This window comes from Pinus tabuliformis, chromosome 5_2 (assembly GCF_031772625.1).
Source record: "Pinus tabuliformis cultivar Carrire ecotype Pingquan chromosome 5_2, CPIR1, whole genome shotgun sequence".
NCBI classification, from domain to species: domain Eukaryota; kingdom Viridiplantae; phylum Streptophyta; class Pinopsida; order Pinales; family Pinaceae; genus Pinus; species Pinus tabuliformis.
In genome coordinates, this window is record NC_142306.1 from 526,377,592 (window position 1) to 526,393,043 (window position 15,452).

At 38.1% G+C, this 15,452-nt stretch overlaps 1 protein-coding gene across 1 annotated transcript; it reads right to left on the bottom strand.

The window, feature by feature from the left end:
- Positions 1-1,886: 1,886 nt before the first annotated feature.
- On the bottom strand, positions 1,887-5,278 carry LOC149160030 (uncharacterized). The gene is made up of 5 exons (XM_089434491.1): positions 4,454-5,278; positions 3,614-3,699; positions 2,888-2,945; positions 2,348-2,719; positions 1,887-2,267 (listed from the first exon to the last, which is right to left on the bottom strand). The coding sequence occupies exons 1-5, from the start codon at positions 5,162-5,164 to the stop codon at positions 2,172-2,174; spliced, it is 1,323 nt and encodes a 440-aa protein (XP_089290617.1). The 5' UTR covers positions 5,165-5,278; the 3' UTR covers positions 1,887-2,171.
- Between the last annotated feature and the right edge of the window lie 10,174 nt (positions 5,279-15,452).

Below are 15,452 nucleotides of genomic sequence, written 5' to 3' on the forward strand. Positions count from 1 at the left end.
TTTGTAACTTTCCAATGACTCCTTCACATATTGTTTTTACAGTTTGCAAATCTGTCATATTAACATAAAGGGGTAAAATTTACATAAATCCACTACTGTGCAATTACATTGTTTCTTTTCTTTCCACATATTCATTTCTGACACTATAACAAAATGAATAAGATTAATTAAACCAACTAATTTTACTTAAAGAATACATACAAGTATACAAATTTACTAGTAAACACTTATCTGATTCATAGTCTTCCAAGAATTCAACAGTGCTGAGTTGATCCTCCTGACCATGGGAAGGGTAATTACATCCACTTCTAGTCCTCGAGCTTCCACTTTAGAGAAATATGCACAGTCTCATCAAAATCCAATAATAGACATCAGGACCACCATCCAGTCTAATACCATCTCATTCTATATATGTTCAAGGTTTTCCACTAGCCCAGGTCCAGTTCAAGATTACCTCTAGGCAACATCTTTCCAACTTCACAGACTACTTCTTTCTTTTATGTCCCCAAGGACTCCAAGAAAGCAAAACCCCTCTCAGATATTTCTCTTTTATTCTGGTAGAGAATGACAACTATCATAATTGTCTAACACTTAGAATTCATTTCACGTCAACCCTCCTGAACTCCAATAAAAAAAATTCACATAACATTTATGTAAAATTAAATAATTCACAAAGTCCACTAGGCTTCCCAAGCCCACTTACTCATGGTCTCACGCAATTTATAAAAACAAAAATAAATAACTAACAATAATTTATGTTACCTAGGGGCGTTACATAATAGCTATAAATTAAGATCTATTTCACAATATAAATTAAAATAATGATTCTATAACCATATTTAAATTTAATTAATAAGAAAATAAAATCTTAACATTAATATATCAAGAATTTTAACCATGCATATTCATGGCAACATTACCACTTTCAATAAACTTACAATATAACAAGATTGTTAATCATGTATATTCACACTCACTTTACCACCTACAAAAAAGTTACAATATAACATGATTCTTAACCATACATATTCACCACTACATTCTCATGGATGTTATTAACTTGTAAATATGGTGTTTTATAATAGCATAGGCCAGTACCATGGATTATCAATACCACATGCCCAAAAATCATAACTCAATTCAGGATCAAAATATTTTATTTTAATTGAAGTTTATAACATTTTCTTAAATAAATTTAAAATAAAAAGGGTTATAAATACTTTTGGGATATATATAAACTCTCTATTTTCATTAGTACTAAAAATATTTTGTGGATATTTTATAGAGATTAAATTAATATAATATAAATAATATCGAGATGTGAAATTTATATAATATAAATAATATTATTAAGAACTAACATAAATTCACGTTAACTAAACTATTTAAGAAATCAAATATCTCAAATATCCTCTCAAGATTTACACTAATTTTTCTTTTATATCTCTAAAGATTTAAATTAAAGTAAATAAAAAATAATATAAAAAATTAATTATTAATAAATATCTTCCAGCAAAATACTTCCACAAACACCTAAATAATATTTAAACTTTACTGTAAAACCTAAAAAAAACAAACTTATGTCCCAAAAAAACACATTTTCTAAATTGCAAAATTGATAAACAAAAATCAATTACAACTTATTTGACTATTAAAAAGCGGAAATTTTTTCAAGAAAATCTAGCGAAATAAACATTTGCATATACAATTGTCTTTCCGGATAAGGAACTTCTATAATACTAAAGTTTCAAGGGTACACGGTTTTCCTGACATGATAAACATTAAACAAAAGGATTTGTAAAAATTGCTTTGCTCTCCATGATTTACAATGGGAACAACGCTCTGACATACCAGAAGTTTTATGTGAAGTGCAGAAGTTTTATTTTTATGTGAAGTGCAGAAGTTTTATGTGTGCACTTCATTAGGAAGATAAGAGCAATAACACTGAAAAGTGAAAAGAAAATGACAACCTGAACTCAAGTGACACACATGTTTGTCCTCCCATATAGAGGAAAAAGTGCTTAAACTTATTTAGACAAATTGTTTAAGTTTAATAAATTGAACTTAAGTAAAGTCTGTTTTTGAATTTACACCTAGTAGCAGAGAGCTTTGTTGGCGATGTCAGAACCATTTTAAAGAAATAGGTAGCCAGAAGAAAGGTGAACTATATATTACTCTGTCATTGAACATTTTGGAAGGTTTCCATCGATCAGTTGGCCAATTCTCCTGTGAAGGAAAGCGCTATTGAAGTGGCGAAAATCTAACAGCTGCAGGGTTAAAATAGAAACATTAGAATACTTGAAGAAAAGCATTGCAGCTTGAGGGTTTACACACAATAAAAGATTACCTTCGAGTGAATGCTATAAAAGACCCTATCATTTATAGCAGTAACCGTAGCATTCACAACTTCAAGTCCGGCTTCTTCTAACTCCGTTAGAAGACTAGAGAAGTCGATCTGGTTCTTGAAAATATTTACAGTGACTTGAATACCTGGACCAAATTTGCTAACCCTTATAGTCTGAAATTTGTCCCGTACATTGGAGGATCGAAGCTCCGAAGCTTGCAGGGTTTTATAATTACAGAAGCTGTTGGAAAATGGGTTAACAGTGGCCGGATATTTTAGCACATCTCTTTTCTTTTCGAGCTCTATTAACTTATTTTGTAAATGACGAATGTGTTTAACGGCTTCCAGCAGTTTGTCCGATAATGTGCATTTTGTCTACAAAAATTACAAACAGAAGTAGAAAAATTACCCACTTTTTTCCGTTCTTAATGCTTATAGTGATATGTTTGGCCTACAAAAATGGCAAACACAGATATAACTATTGTCCCTTTTCTTTTCTTTTTAATACTTTTATGATATGCATGAGATACAGATAAACCTCACCTTATTATATTCTTGAGGGAGTAGCGATAACAGTGTTGAACAAAGAGCTTTCATGTTGCTCCGCATTGTTGGAAATTTTTGTTAATTTCAAACATAAAAGAAATTTGCACAAAAAACAACGCTCTGTTCTAACTACATGATCTTTATTTAGAAAACAACAAAGATAAAACTGTTACAAAATAGTCTTCCTCTACTCAGAGGGATTTACAACAGGAATTTCAGTTCCAGAATCTGATTCCACTATCTCAGAAAATTATATCTTCAGCACTAATGTGCATTGCAGAGAAGAAAGAACTCTTCTTGCTAATACTCTCCACTCGTCCCTCTACTCTTGGATTTTTTTTTTATATATAATGAACAACACAAAATATCTTTACAATACGTGTTGCTTTTCCCCACTTCCATGAAAATAAAAAATAATAAAATTCAAAATTTCACCTACATTTACCAACCCTAGTAATAAATATCATTAATTACACGCCTCAAAATATCTTGCTGGAATTTAATGCATGGCTTATCACACCATCGCATCGCAAGAAGAGAAAAGATGTTCCACCACTCTTACAACCTTTAAATCATGCGATTTGCGATATGCGATCAGGTCGCATCGCAAGATCGCAATCGCAGACAATCAAAGGACACAGTGAAGGTTGACAAGAAGGGAAGTGCGTGTTGAATATGTAATTTCAACGACGTACATCGCCAGAAACCGTTCAGCAAACCCGCCTGAGATTTCTCGGACCACTTTCCGGCAAAGCCATTTTCCGTATATTTGAACCCGATGCAATATGGTGTAGACGCGTGGCTCTCCCCTTACGTAAGCAAGTCTCACATTCTCGGGTGCTATCCTTTAGTCAAGTAGGGCCTCCCGATATTCTCCTCCATCGTTCGATCTGCCTGATCGATATCCACCGTCCATCGCTTCAACATGCATTCAAGCTTGCATTAATGACTTTGCGTGGAGTGAATTTCAATTTTGGTTGACCGCCGTAAAATAATATAATTAATATGCCCGTAGAAAGTAGATGAAAGTTTTAAATTTTAATTTTTTTTATATGTCGAAGGTATGGTGCATTTAAAGAAAGGCATGGTCTGGTCAGTGTGTTAAAAATATTTACGCAACGTAATATCCAAAAAAATGGAGCTCGTATATTATGTAATTGTTTTTGAGTTTATTTTGTATGTAACAAAACGGGCTCTCGTGTGCTCTGTGTGGATATATGAAATAGAAGTTTATGCACAGCAGTGTGGTGAGCATATGCACAGCAGTGCGGGGAGTATGAGATTTTGGGAGTTGCATATGTAATGTTTTTTTACAGCAGTATGCGTAAAATAAGGTTTTACACGAGTAAGTAATATGTTTTCACAGCAGTGAATGTAAATGAGAATTTTACTCAGTACAATAAATATTCTCACGAGGAGACAGAGTTTGTTTTTGTTTGAATGTTGTTTTTTGGTAAATCCTGTGAGTAAAAGAGGATGAATATGTATGAGCCAATATATTTTTGAATAGAAATCATTTTATGGTGGTGAAATACAATGTTCCTCAGTAAAAAAATTTTAAGCTTCCCTGTGCAAAAAGATCCTTTGGAGTTGAAAGAGAGCATTGACTCTGTGGAGTTTATTTTCTTTGTTTTTGGGATTTTGCCAGAAAAATCCCGAACAGTGCGATATACGATCTGCGATCCGATCGCAGAGGAAAAATCTGCAAGTTGAAATTACCATTCCAACACGCCTCTGCCTCTCCACCAGTTTGTGAAGATGCGCATTCCCAATACTTTCCTTGACGGCCTCGTTATAATGACCTCCTCCTCCCGCGGCCGCTTTCTTCGTTCGACGGCTCCGCGTCGGTGGGAAAATAGGGTTTACAGAACTCACCAATGAAGATACCGGCGAGCTACAGGTTAGGGTTTCAACTAGATCGTCAATGTTGGCTACGAATTGCTGCGGATATTGCTCGACCGCCGGTGATGAATTGTCCTCAGCAATCTGATGAATCTGCACCGCCGGTCCTATAGAAGCTATTCCGAGCGGGCCGTAATCATGTGGCCTTTTGGTGCAGAGGTCTTCAAATATTAGTGCCACAGCATCGTCATCAATACAAGCTCCGGGTTCAGCAAACTTCACTGGTTTGGTTGGTGTTTGGATCTGAACACCTTCATTAGTATTAATATTACCATGATAATGAGGAAGACACGCTGCTGCCTGAGAATACGAGGACGAACACGGTTGAAATGAATATCTATACGGATAGGTTTTGCTCCGCAAATCTTCCATTTTGAACTCTCCTGCCTGATTAATGAAGATTAGTGAGGACCAATTACCAAATGGAAAATCAGAATCATCAACTCTCTAATCCAACCAGGTGTCTTGCTTGCAAGGCGGAGGGGACTGTTTTTTCCATTCAGATGTTAGGGAAAAGTAAAGTGGAATGATGGTTACTGGGGTGGATATGGTCTAATGATTAGGTAGAGAGGTTTGATCAGATAAGATTGATTTTATATATATATATATATAGATATATTTGAAAATAGTTAAATGAGAAAGTTTGATAATACAAAATTATACATAATTGAAAACTGTTTTCGATCAGAATTTTCAGTTAAAATATAGAATCAAGGAACCTGAATACAGTTTCTCCGTGACTCTGATAAGCCGCAAAAGGAAACGAGGGAGGAATGTGTTGAACGCTTAGCCGCAAAAGGAACAGAGGGAGGAAGTGGAATGCACAAAGAAATCACATCCTCGCACTTGGTAACGTAGTTAATGACTGAAGTAAACTTTTATATTTGAAAAATAGATTGCGTTTGACGTATTGGGCGCATATTATTTTCGACGAGTAATATCGTGTGGTCCACTCATAATTGTCATTGTCATTGGTAAAGTAGATTACAGCTCTACGCCAGCTAGAATTTTCAATTTTTGAAATTATAAAACTTAAAATAAGGTGAGGAAGATTCTGTAATATATAAATATTTTTAAATATAAGATTCCATTTCAAGTCTTTGAATTTAGAATTAGGCAATCTTATATTGGAAATATCAACGTCAATACAAAAATAGTCAATGTGTAAAACACTTGAAATGATCCATCATATATGCATTACTTAACTTTACAGAAAAAACATTATATATGCATTACTTAACTTTACAGCCAAAACATTTTAAAAACAATACACATGTTTACTGTAGGGTGAAAACATAAGCACAAATCGTGTATCATATGGAAATAAAAGAACCAGGTCGTGGTTTTGAAATAAAATGTGGAAATTCAATCTCGAGGACCAGTGGCATGGCCGTTGCCTTCCGTTGACTTGCTCCTAAAATGTTTTCTATTATTTCGTTGGCCTTTTGGGATAGATTATTTATTTTCAGTTGACAATTAATCATCTTTAATCGAAATTAACCTTTTTATGATTGAAGTCAGATATGGAAAATATATATCTACCGTATCTATTTCAACTTGGGTGCAGGGAGTTTTACTGACTTTGGTGTTCTCTTAATAATTTACTGACAGATTTATGGGAGCCAATATGCTACGCTTATTGAGGCGTTAAACTAAATTAATTGATGTGATTTTGAGTTGAATTAATTAAATAATTTAAAAATGTGTGCAGTTAAGAGTGTAGGCCATTATTATTTGAAGTTTAAAAAGTTAGTAAAAGATTGAGAAAATGAAAAAGTTATGAAAGATTGAGTTGTTGTTTGTACCATTGACGAACCATTGATTACTCGTTAAAAATAAAAAATTTAGAAAAAGTTAAATTACTCAAAGTTTACAAAAGTTGGTGAAAGATCGAGAAAATAAAAAAGTTAGTGAAAATTGAATCGTTGTTTGTACCATTGATTACTCCTTGGAATATTGATTATTCGTTAAACTTAAAAAATTTAGTAATAATTAAATTACTTAAAGTTAAAAAAAGTTGGTGAAAGATTGAGATAATAGAAAACTTAGTAAAAGATTGAGTTATTGTTTGTACCACTGATTACTGGTTGAAGCACTCATTAAGTTAGTAAAAGTTAAAAAATGTTTGACGTACTCATTAAGCCTAAAAATGTTAGTAAAAGTTAAAAAATGTATGACTTAAATTGTTAGTAAAAGTTAAAAAATGTATGCCCATCACTCCTCAGTCATAACGTAAAAAATTTTGTAAAAGTTGAAAAATGTATGACCCAACCTTTTTTGTCACTTTTTCCTACCACTTGTTACTCTTTTTAGAATGTGAGGCAGAATATAGAACAACTCAAGGAATTTCAATAAATTAACTAATAAAAAAAATAGTAGTCGTGGATTCTAAAATGGGTGCTATATTAGTAGATTGTAAAAAAAGTGGGATGATGTTAGATGCTAAAATTGGTGGATGTCACATACCTAACCCACATATTAAACATATATAGAAAAAAAAATTATGGTAAGACTACAACTCCATTATCGTTATAGCTCTTGGTATTAAATTACATTTGCGACTCATATTGTTTATATATGTTATATTGGTTAAACTTTATGTACCGCCCCTCTCCATATGGGAAACACATATCGCATAACCTAAGTGTTGCGGCAATGGGCATATCGAGACAGCTCTGACTGTAGCTTCACTGGCACCATCCGCAGTGAACATGTGGACGCGGCAATAAATTCCGCCGGCCTATTCACGTGAAGGGGGCGTGGTTCAAGGTTAGAGAACTCCCGCTTGTTTTCTTTTGTGTTGCCACCTCAATCGACGGTAAGGATGCTCCGGATTGAATCAGAGGGTGGAGATGCCCCCTTGACTTCACTTCTGAAAGTTGATGCTATAAAAGTCTACCCCTTCCCGACTGTTATAGACATTTTTGTGCCTTACAGCTATAAGCATGAAATGTCCATAATTCAAGGGATCCAAAGTCCCTTAAGATGTTGTTACAGCTCCTAAAGGAACAAGGTCAACCAATGACAGCTTCTCCCAGAAGTTCTCCACCAAAAACCACTCAGAAACAGTCAATTCATGATCAATTCAGAGGCTCCACTAGCTGTCTGCGCTGAAATGCAGAGATTACACTGGCTAGGTGCACTCCAATGCAGGTAGAAGCACTACCAGGGTGCGCTGAGCGGGAAATGACAAATGGCAAGTTTATTCAACGAGGTGGAAAGACCCTGGAAGTTTCCAGAATCTTCTCCAATGACACTTGCCTCAATGAATTCGACTAGTGATGAGTAAGAGGTTCTCAACCTCCAAGTGGAAGCAAGAACTGACAGAGAGAAGCCACAAGTCAAAACATAAGCTGACTCATCCTCTCTGCTTACATCTATATATGGATCTCTCACCCAGAGGTTCAGGAGGCTGGAATTTTGTACTTTGCAGAGAATTGTTGTTGGTTTGAGATTGAGATTAGTACATTGGGTGATTTATGCTTTGTTGGAGGAGAAGAAGGGATTCCTTTGCTCGGAGGTAGATGCTGGATCGGAACTCACTTGGTTGTATCTCCTCTTGGACTTTATTATCTTGTCAATAAACTATTTGAGTTTCTCCTACATGTTGTATACCAATGATGTTTTGTTATGCTTACATGTTTAGCTTAATCTGATCTTGAGCTTTTTATGAATGTATATCTGTATCTTTGTGTAGTTTCTCTCTCTTGTGATCTTGCAGGAATTCAGTGAAGCTCGGCAAGTGAAGGAGAAAGAAGTTGGGAGCTACTGAAGAGAGGAGTAATTTGGATCGACAAACTAGCAGAAGATACAGGTTAGTTAGATCCTTCTTCCTGACTTACATTTCATAAAGAAGAATACTCAAATAAGTTTACCTGTTTGTTGCTAAGGCACTATCACCTCTTAGAGTGGGATAGGGGCATTCTGAATTGGATACTTTTCCCAACAACAAATTGGCGACTCAACTGGGGAGAGTATCTTGTTAGTTTATTTGTGTTTCTATTGTTGTTCTTCTCATAAACTCAGGAGTGCCGAATCGAAATGCATTTGCCATTTTCAAATGCAAAGTAGAGATCTGCCACTCTAGCCCACTCACTGGGCCTGTTTTTATGATCTGAACAAATTGATCCACAAGTGCTCTAACAGCCCTTTGTGATAGATCTTAGTCCTCCTTTAAATCATCCTCGTAATTGTACCTAATTGATAGCTTTGATCCGACCAAAAACTATTGATTTAACTGCAAACCATAACCCAGAACCCAGAAACAACTCTCGTTTCTGCTTCAGCGCAGACTCTGTGAAGAGGTTCTGCATTTCAACGCAGGTCCCGTGAAGGCTACCTGCGCTGAATGTCAAAACCTCTGTGTTGGGAGTGCGTTGATCAGTCTTTGCCTTGTGCAGCTGTGGTTCCCTGCTTCCTTTTGCTTAGTTTTATCTCTGTTTTTTGCAGCCAGTTATCAGTCAGTGTACCTATCTGAAACCCCTTTTCTTTGCCTCAATTCTGCCTCAGTTGTATAAAGAAACTGTATTTGTTCTTTGTGTATTTGTTACATCATTTGCAGTTTCCCATTACAAAAGTAAACTAGTCATACTGTCGCCCTAAGATCTAGACCTGTCGTAAGTGTCGCTTTGATCTTAGGAGTGATTTTGTTTGATGTTCACAGTTGATTGAGCTTTTACTTTTGTCGTTTGGTTTGAATTTATGCATTTCTAGTGTCGAAACAAGTAAATCATCAAGTGTCGTAATCGTCTTTTTGATTTTGAAAAAGGAACTTGTTTATGTTTTCACTTGAAATCGAATTCAAATTTGTACAACAACTTTCTTTTTAGGCATCAATATTAAGGAAGTGAAAACAAATACATGCATTTGTGCATTTGCATTTTGATAGTTTGCATGCTTTGATTTAGGGAAAAGTGCATTACAGTGTGCTCTATGCTGTTTGAGAAAAGTTTGTATCTTCCTTTTCCCCTTGTAGCTAGGATTTTCATTGTTGAAAAGATATAAAAGCTTGCTTATCATCTTTAGACTGCATTTAGGAATTGTATCATACATATCGTGGTGATCCAAAAAGGCAAACTTCTAAGAAAGACCAACCTAAAATAAATTGAATGAACTTAACAACGCTTTGTAACTTAACGCACAACATAGAGGTCTAGGCTAGAGACGTGTTCCGGCGTCGTAAAACCTGGTGACTGTCGATCTCGCTGATGGTTGGGTGATTCCTCCTGAGGGACGATAGCGCCAGTACGAATTGTGCTCCCACATACCGTCGAATATATATTGGGAGACCCCTATAGGCATAAAACCTTTATCCTTAGGAAGCCATGTCGGCCGCCCTACTGATCGCAATGCACTGAACACAGCATTCGGGAAGATTGACCGCCCGTACCTTAAAAAGTATTCTGCGGTTTTGCGAAAAGTTTGGCACACCCTCTACCTAGAACTCCAGAGCAGTTCCTTTTGGCCTTTTTCAGACTCTATAACGGAAAAAGTCCATCCGAGCATTTGTCACTTCGGGCTCGTTAAAACATCGAAGGGGACTAGAGTCATCTTTAGCTTTTTCTCGACTCTTTAAAATTGAAAAAGCAAGTTGTGTCTAAAGCGTCGTTAAAATTTATTTTAAACGGAACAATCACCCCTTTTTCCTGCGTTGATCTTTAAGTTGAGAAAATGGAACCCACCAACCAAGGAATTCCCCTTGGTGGAAATCCTGTTCCCTTCTCCTCTTGGGGAGATGTTGGTGCGCCCCATATGGCCACATTGTCGCTTTGAGGACTGATAATTGGCTTGTCGGTCTGGCTCTTCTCAACCAATGTCGTTCAGAACACCACTATTTCTGAACAGTCGAATCAACAGTCAGACCAGTCTAGAGTTGCCCACCAGCCTTCTACTTCCTCTAATTCTTCCTCTCCTCCTTCCTCTTCGCTTGACGGAACTGGTAAAACAAAAAACCAAGTTCCTAAGGAGAAGAAGGAAAAGAAGAAGAAAGAGAAGAAGAAGAAGGAGCCAAAAGCGACTGGGGGCAAACAAGTGTCGTCTGACAAAAATCCACACACAGCACTGACTAGGCCTAAATCGCCATGTGTCATATGCAAGGGAGACCACTTCCACAGAGATTGTCCCTGCATCCCTCGGATACTAAGGGACTAGTCTCCCCGTTTGCACAATCCGGTGGCATCAACCTCTGATAGCCATGTTGAATGCATACCATCAACTAGCGAAAGTGAAGTCCTTGGACAAAAAGGGAGAGCTAGATCTCCCTCTAGACTATGCGAAGGCGACCATGCCATCCACCGTTATCCCTTCTCAGACGAAGCGAAAAGTGTTTTGGATGGTTGTCCGGTATCACCGTTACGACTCCCTCCTGGATATAAAAAACTCTTGCCGAGTCCTTCGTTAGTTGAAAATCCAGCTGGCCCGCTCAAGTGGTCAGCTCAAGCGCCGGTCATTGAAGATGAACCAGCCGAATCCATACCTGACGAAAGTCAAAAGGTCGAGGTGGCAGTTGACCCGGTCTTGCCTTCAGAGGATTTATCTTCAAATGATACAATCACTGAAGAGGATGAAGATGACACCATCCAAATTCTCTTCATCAACACAGACTCCGACGAGCATGGGGGCACCCCCCCCATTCCTTTATCGTAGGAAGGAAGTTCATCAGAGCGATACCCGGCCGTTTACTCGGTCCCACCACCAAGCAACCTAGTTGTCTCCTTCGACTAGAACCAACCAGGCAGACCCTGTTTGCGAGCAAGCATACCATTCAGAATTATCATCCAAATATACAGAATGGTCATGGCTGGCACCATCATTGATGATGGGGCATCTATGAGTATCCTTTCCTCCACTGCTTGGAAAGCGCTTGGTTCGCCAATGCTTTTGCCTGAAATGAGAAATATGACAGGCTTTGATAAAGGAACCAGTCGACCTTTAGGGAGCCTCCCCAATGTGCCTATCACATTGAAAGGGAAGACTGTTCAAATGAACGTGATGGTCGTTCAAGGACCCTTGGATTATAACCTACTCCTTGGACGAGACTATATATATTGCATGGGAGCCATCGTCTCCTCACTCTTTAGAGTAACATGTTTTCCGCACGAAGGAAGAGTGGTCAAGCTCATGGACCAGCTTTCATTTCCCGGATCATGCATCGCAAATAGTCATATACCATCCCTAAATGGTCTCTTCACGCAAGAAATGTCTCAACCTACGGTCCGTCCTCCCGATGAGCGCGAGTAATTTGGAAGGATATGACTAGAACCCAGGGGGCATGCATCCTGGTCTGCTTCGACAGGAAAACTTTGGGTATAAGGTAGGTTTCCGTGGGAGAATATGACTAGTCCGTACCCCGTCCGTGTTTGGAAGTGGGGTTGTTCTGGAATAAGATTCTCTTGCTAAAGTTATGTGTTTGGCACTCATTGTCACTCACCTTTGTCTATCTCGATAGATATCGCCGAGGAAGTGTTTTGTTTGAAAAATTAACAAGACAATCTTTGGGTAACCTGAAAGAGGTAGGTCTCTCTCGGTAAAACAATTGTTTTAGCGGAAGTGAAGTAGAGGTAACCTTGAAACTCTGTTTTATACCTGGGGGCATGCAAACCTTTCGGAGTGCAAGCAAAGAGCGGTTATTTATCTATTTTTTGGGTTAATCGTTTCCTAACTTGCATAAAGAAAGGATGTGGGGCATATTGGTAAGGCGCAAGCTCCATAAAAAATGGAATCTTACATGAGACATTCTTGTCATATGACTGGATAATCGAGCAGTTTTAGCACATAGTTCATGCTCGTTAAAAAATAAACATAAGACTGAGCAGTGTTTTTCCGCATTTAAGCTCGTTAAAAAATGAACTATCTTCCGATAAATAACCACCGTGAATGTAACATTATCAACCATTAAAGCCTTGGTCATGTTTGCACCGTCACCTCCACTTTCCCATTGGTCGATCGTTCACCTCCATATAATTGTTTACCCATTTTGAGGAACAACTGTGAAGAGTGATTTCAGTAGCCATCCTTGTGATATTGTCGTGCTTGGAAAATTCCAGCCCTTACCTGGAATCAGCTGCTAACCCGCTTCATCACTCGTTCCTCAAAAGACGAGTCTTCTTTAAGCTCCTTTCATCTGACTTGTAAAATATGAAAAGATTGCCGAGTTTTGGCCTTCCAGCTCGTTAAAGCGACCGAAAGTGCTATCCCTCCTCTAGATTTTAATCTTTTTGGACCTGAGGGATTATTACACAAAAAGATCGAGCGCTTGTTTTGTTCGGCTCGTTAAAACTATCGAAAACTCATCCCTTCTGTATTGTTTTATACTTTTTCGGACTTAAGGGATTAGATGACGAAAAAGGACTTTCAGAGTTGACTTTACGTACCTTTTTAGACTCTCTAAAAATGAAAAGGGCCGAGTTATCTTTGTCGTTAGACTCGTTAAAAGTATTAAATAGCGACAAACTTGTCTTTAGACGAGAACGAGTTTCACTATCGCTAGGCTCGTTAAAACATAGCGATGGGTTTGCCCGAAGGGCAAATTATAGAACAAGCATATGTTATCCTCCTCAAGCTTGACAAAAATAAAGAGGTACTGGTCAGCAATGACTTGGGAAAAATTGGGAAGAAACTCAAAGAACTTTATTGGTAGCAAGTCGCTCTTGAACATGACACTTCCACTCCATGCCTGAGTCGGGTTGGGTTGTTTCATTCACCGGTAACATCGCCATGGTCTCGCCATACCATCCACCTTTGGGGTAAATGCTACCAATCCATCACACAAGTTTCGCCGATATGTTCAAGAGAAGTCATCCAGAGAAGTCAACTGTGTCCCATCCACTACCATACATTATCCTTCATTCTTTTCATGACCGCCACCCTGAACCATATATCATCAGATCGTTTTCACCTCCATCAAAATCATTTTCTCCGTTCCGTGTCACTGATGTGGGATACATTAAGGCCCTCCTTTGACGGATCACTTCTTGTCGACATCAGCTCATTATCCAAGAAGTTGATCTAGGAACACCCCCCTCAGTACTTTGAAGCTTGCATGCCTCAATGGCAAGTTTCTCACTTCCGGTGACAGGTACACATCAATGACCTTCGACCGAAAGATTTTGCGTGGTGTTCGACGCCAAGTCCTTTATTCACACCACGTGAATTGTACTGCAGTACCTTGAGGGTCATTATCATTATCGGTGATTCCTCTCGCTCTTGTTAACGGTTTACCTCATTGACCGGTAATCAAGCGATGTCTTTCCATGTTCGACTTCAGAACATCTCTCACATGGATCGACTTGTACTTAGAGTGAAGGTCGAACGAGTTTGAAGACCCCGGATCTAGTTTCATCCATCCGGGCTACGATATATATTAAGGAAAAATAAAGACATTGACATGTACAGCATTGCAGCACAGACAATAATCCTACCAAAGGATGATGATCTCAGCAGGATCATCAGTCTATCATCAGACAATTGTCTGTCCTATGTACACAAAAATCAATTTATAAAGCTGAGCATGGGAATGCCCGCCTTAGCTAGATCATGAAAACAGTATGAAAAATAATGTATTTTATTGTATCTTATTACAGGTCTCCTCCCAGCATTGAATGAACTTCGGATCCTCCTAATAAATCATTTCACCCGATAAACAGCCTCATACTTTAGGGGGCAACTGTTATAGACATTTTTGTGCCTTACAGCTATAAGCATGAAATGTCCATAATTCAAGGGATCCAAAGTCCCTAAAGATGTTGTTACAGCTCCTGAAGGAACAAGGTCAACCAATGACAGCTTCTCCCAAAAGTTCTCCACCAAAAACCACTCAGAAACAGTCAATTCAGGATCAATTCAGAGGCTCCACTAGCTATCTGCGCTGAAATGCAGAGATTACACTGGCTAGGTGCTCTACAACGTAGGTAGAAGCACTACCAGGGTGCGCTGAGCGGGAAATGACAAATGGTAAGTTTATTCAACGAGGTGGAAAGACCCTGGAAGCTTCCAGAATCTTCTCCAATGACACTTGCCTCAATGAATTCAACTAGTGATGAGTAAGAGGTTCTCAACCTCCAAGTGGAAGCAAGAACTGACAGAGAGAAGCCACAAGTCAAAACATAAGATGACTCATCCTCTCTGCTTACATCTATATATGGATCTCTCACCCAGAGGTTCAGGAGGCTGGAATTTTGTACTTTGCAGAGAATTACTGTTGGTTTGAGATTGAGATTAGTACATTGGGTGATTTATGCTTTGTTGGAGGAGAAGAAGGGATTCCTTTGCTAGGAGGTAGATGCTGGATCGGAACTCACTTGGTTGTATCTCCTCTTGGACTTTATTATCTTGTCAATAAACTATTTGAGTTTCTCCTACATGTTGTATACCAATGATGTTTTGTTATGCTTACATGTTTAGTTTAATATGATCTTGAGCTTTTTATGAATGTATATCTGTATCTTTGTGTAGTTTCTCTCTCTTGTGATCTTGCAGGAATTCAGTGAAGCTGGGCCGGTGAAGGAGCAAGAAGCTGGGAGCTACTGAAGAGAGGAGTGTTTTGGATCGACAAACTAGCAGAAGATACAGGGGTTAGTTAGATCCTTCTTCCTCACTTACATTTCATAAAGAAGAATACTCAAATAAGTTTACCTGTTCGTTGCTAAGGCACTATCACCTC

Excerpts from the sequence above, each read along its gene's own strand:
- LOC149160030 (XM_089434491.1), bottom strand. The coding sequence starts at position 5,164 with ATGGAAGATTTGCGGAGCAAAACCTATCCGTATAGATATTCATTTCAA. Across the intron at positions 2,946-3,613 it reads AGTGGTCCGAGAAATCTCAG|CAACATGAAAGCTCTTTGTT; the intron begins GCGGGTTTGCTG and ends AACAATGCGGAG. Across the intron at positions 2,720-2,887 it reads TCCCTCAAGAATATAATAAG|ACAAAATGCACATTATCGGA; the intron begins GTGAGGTTTATC and ends TAATTTTTGTAG.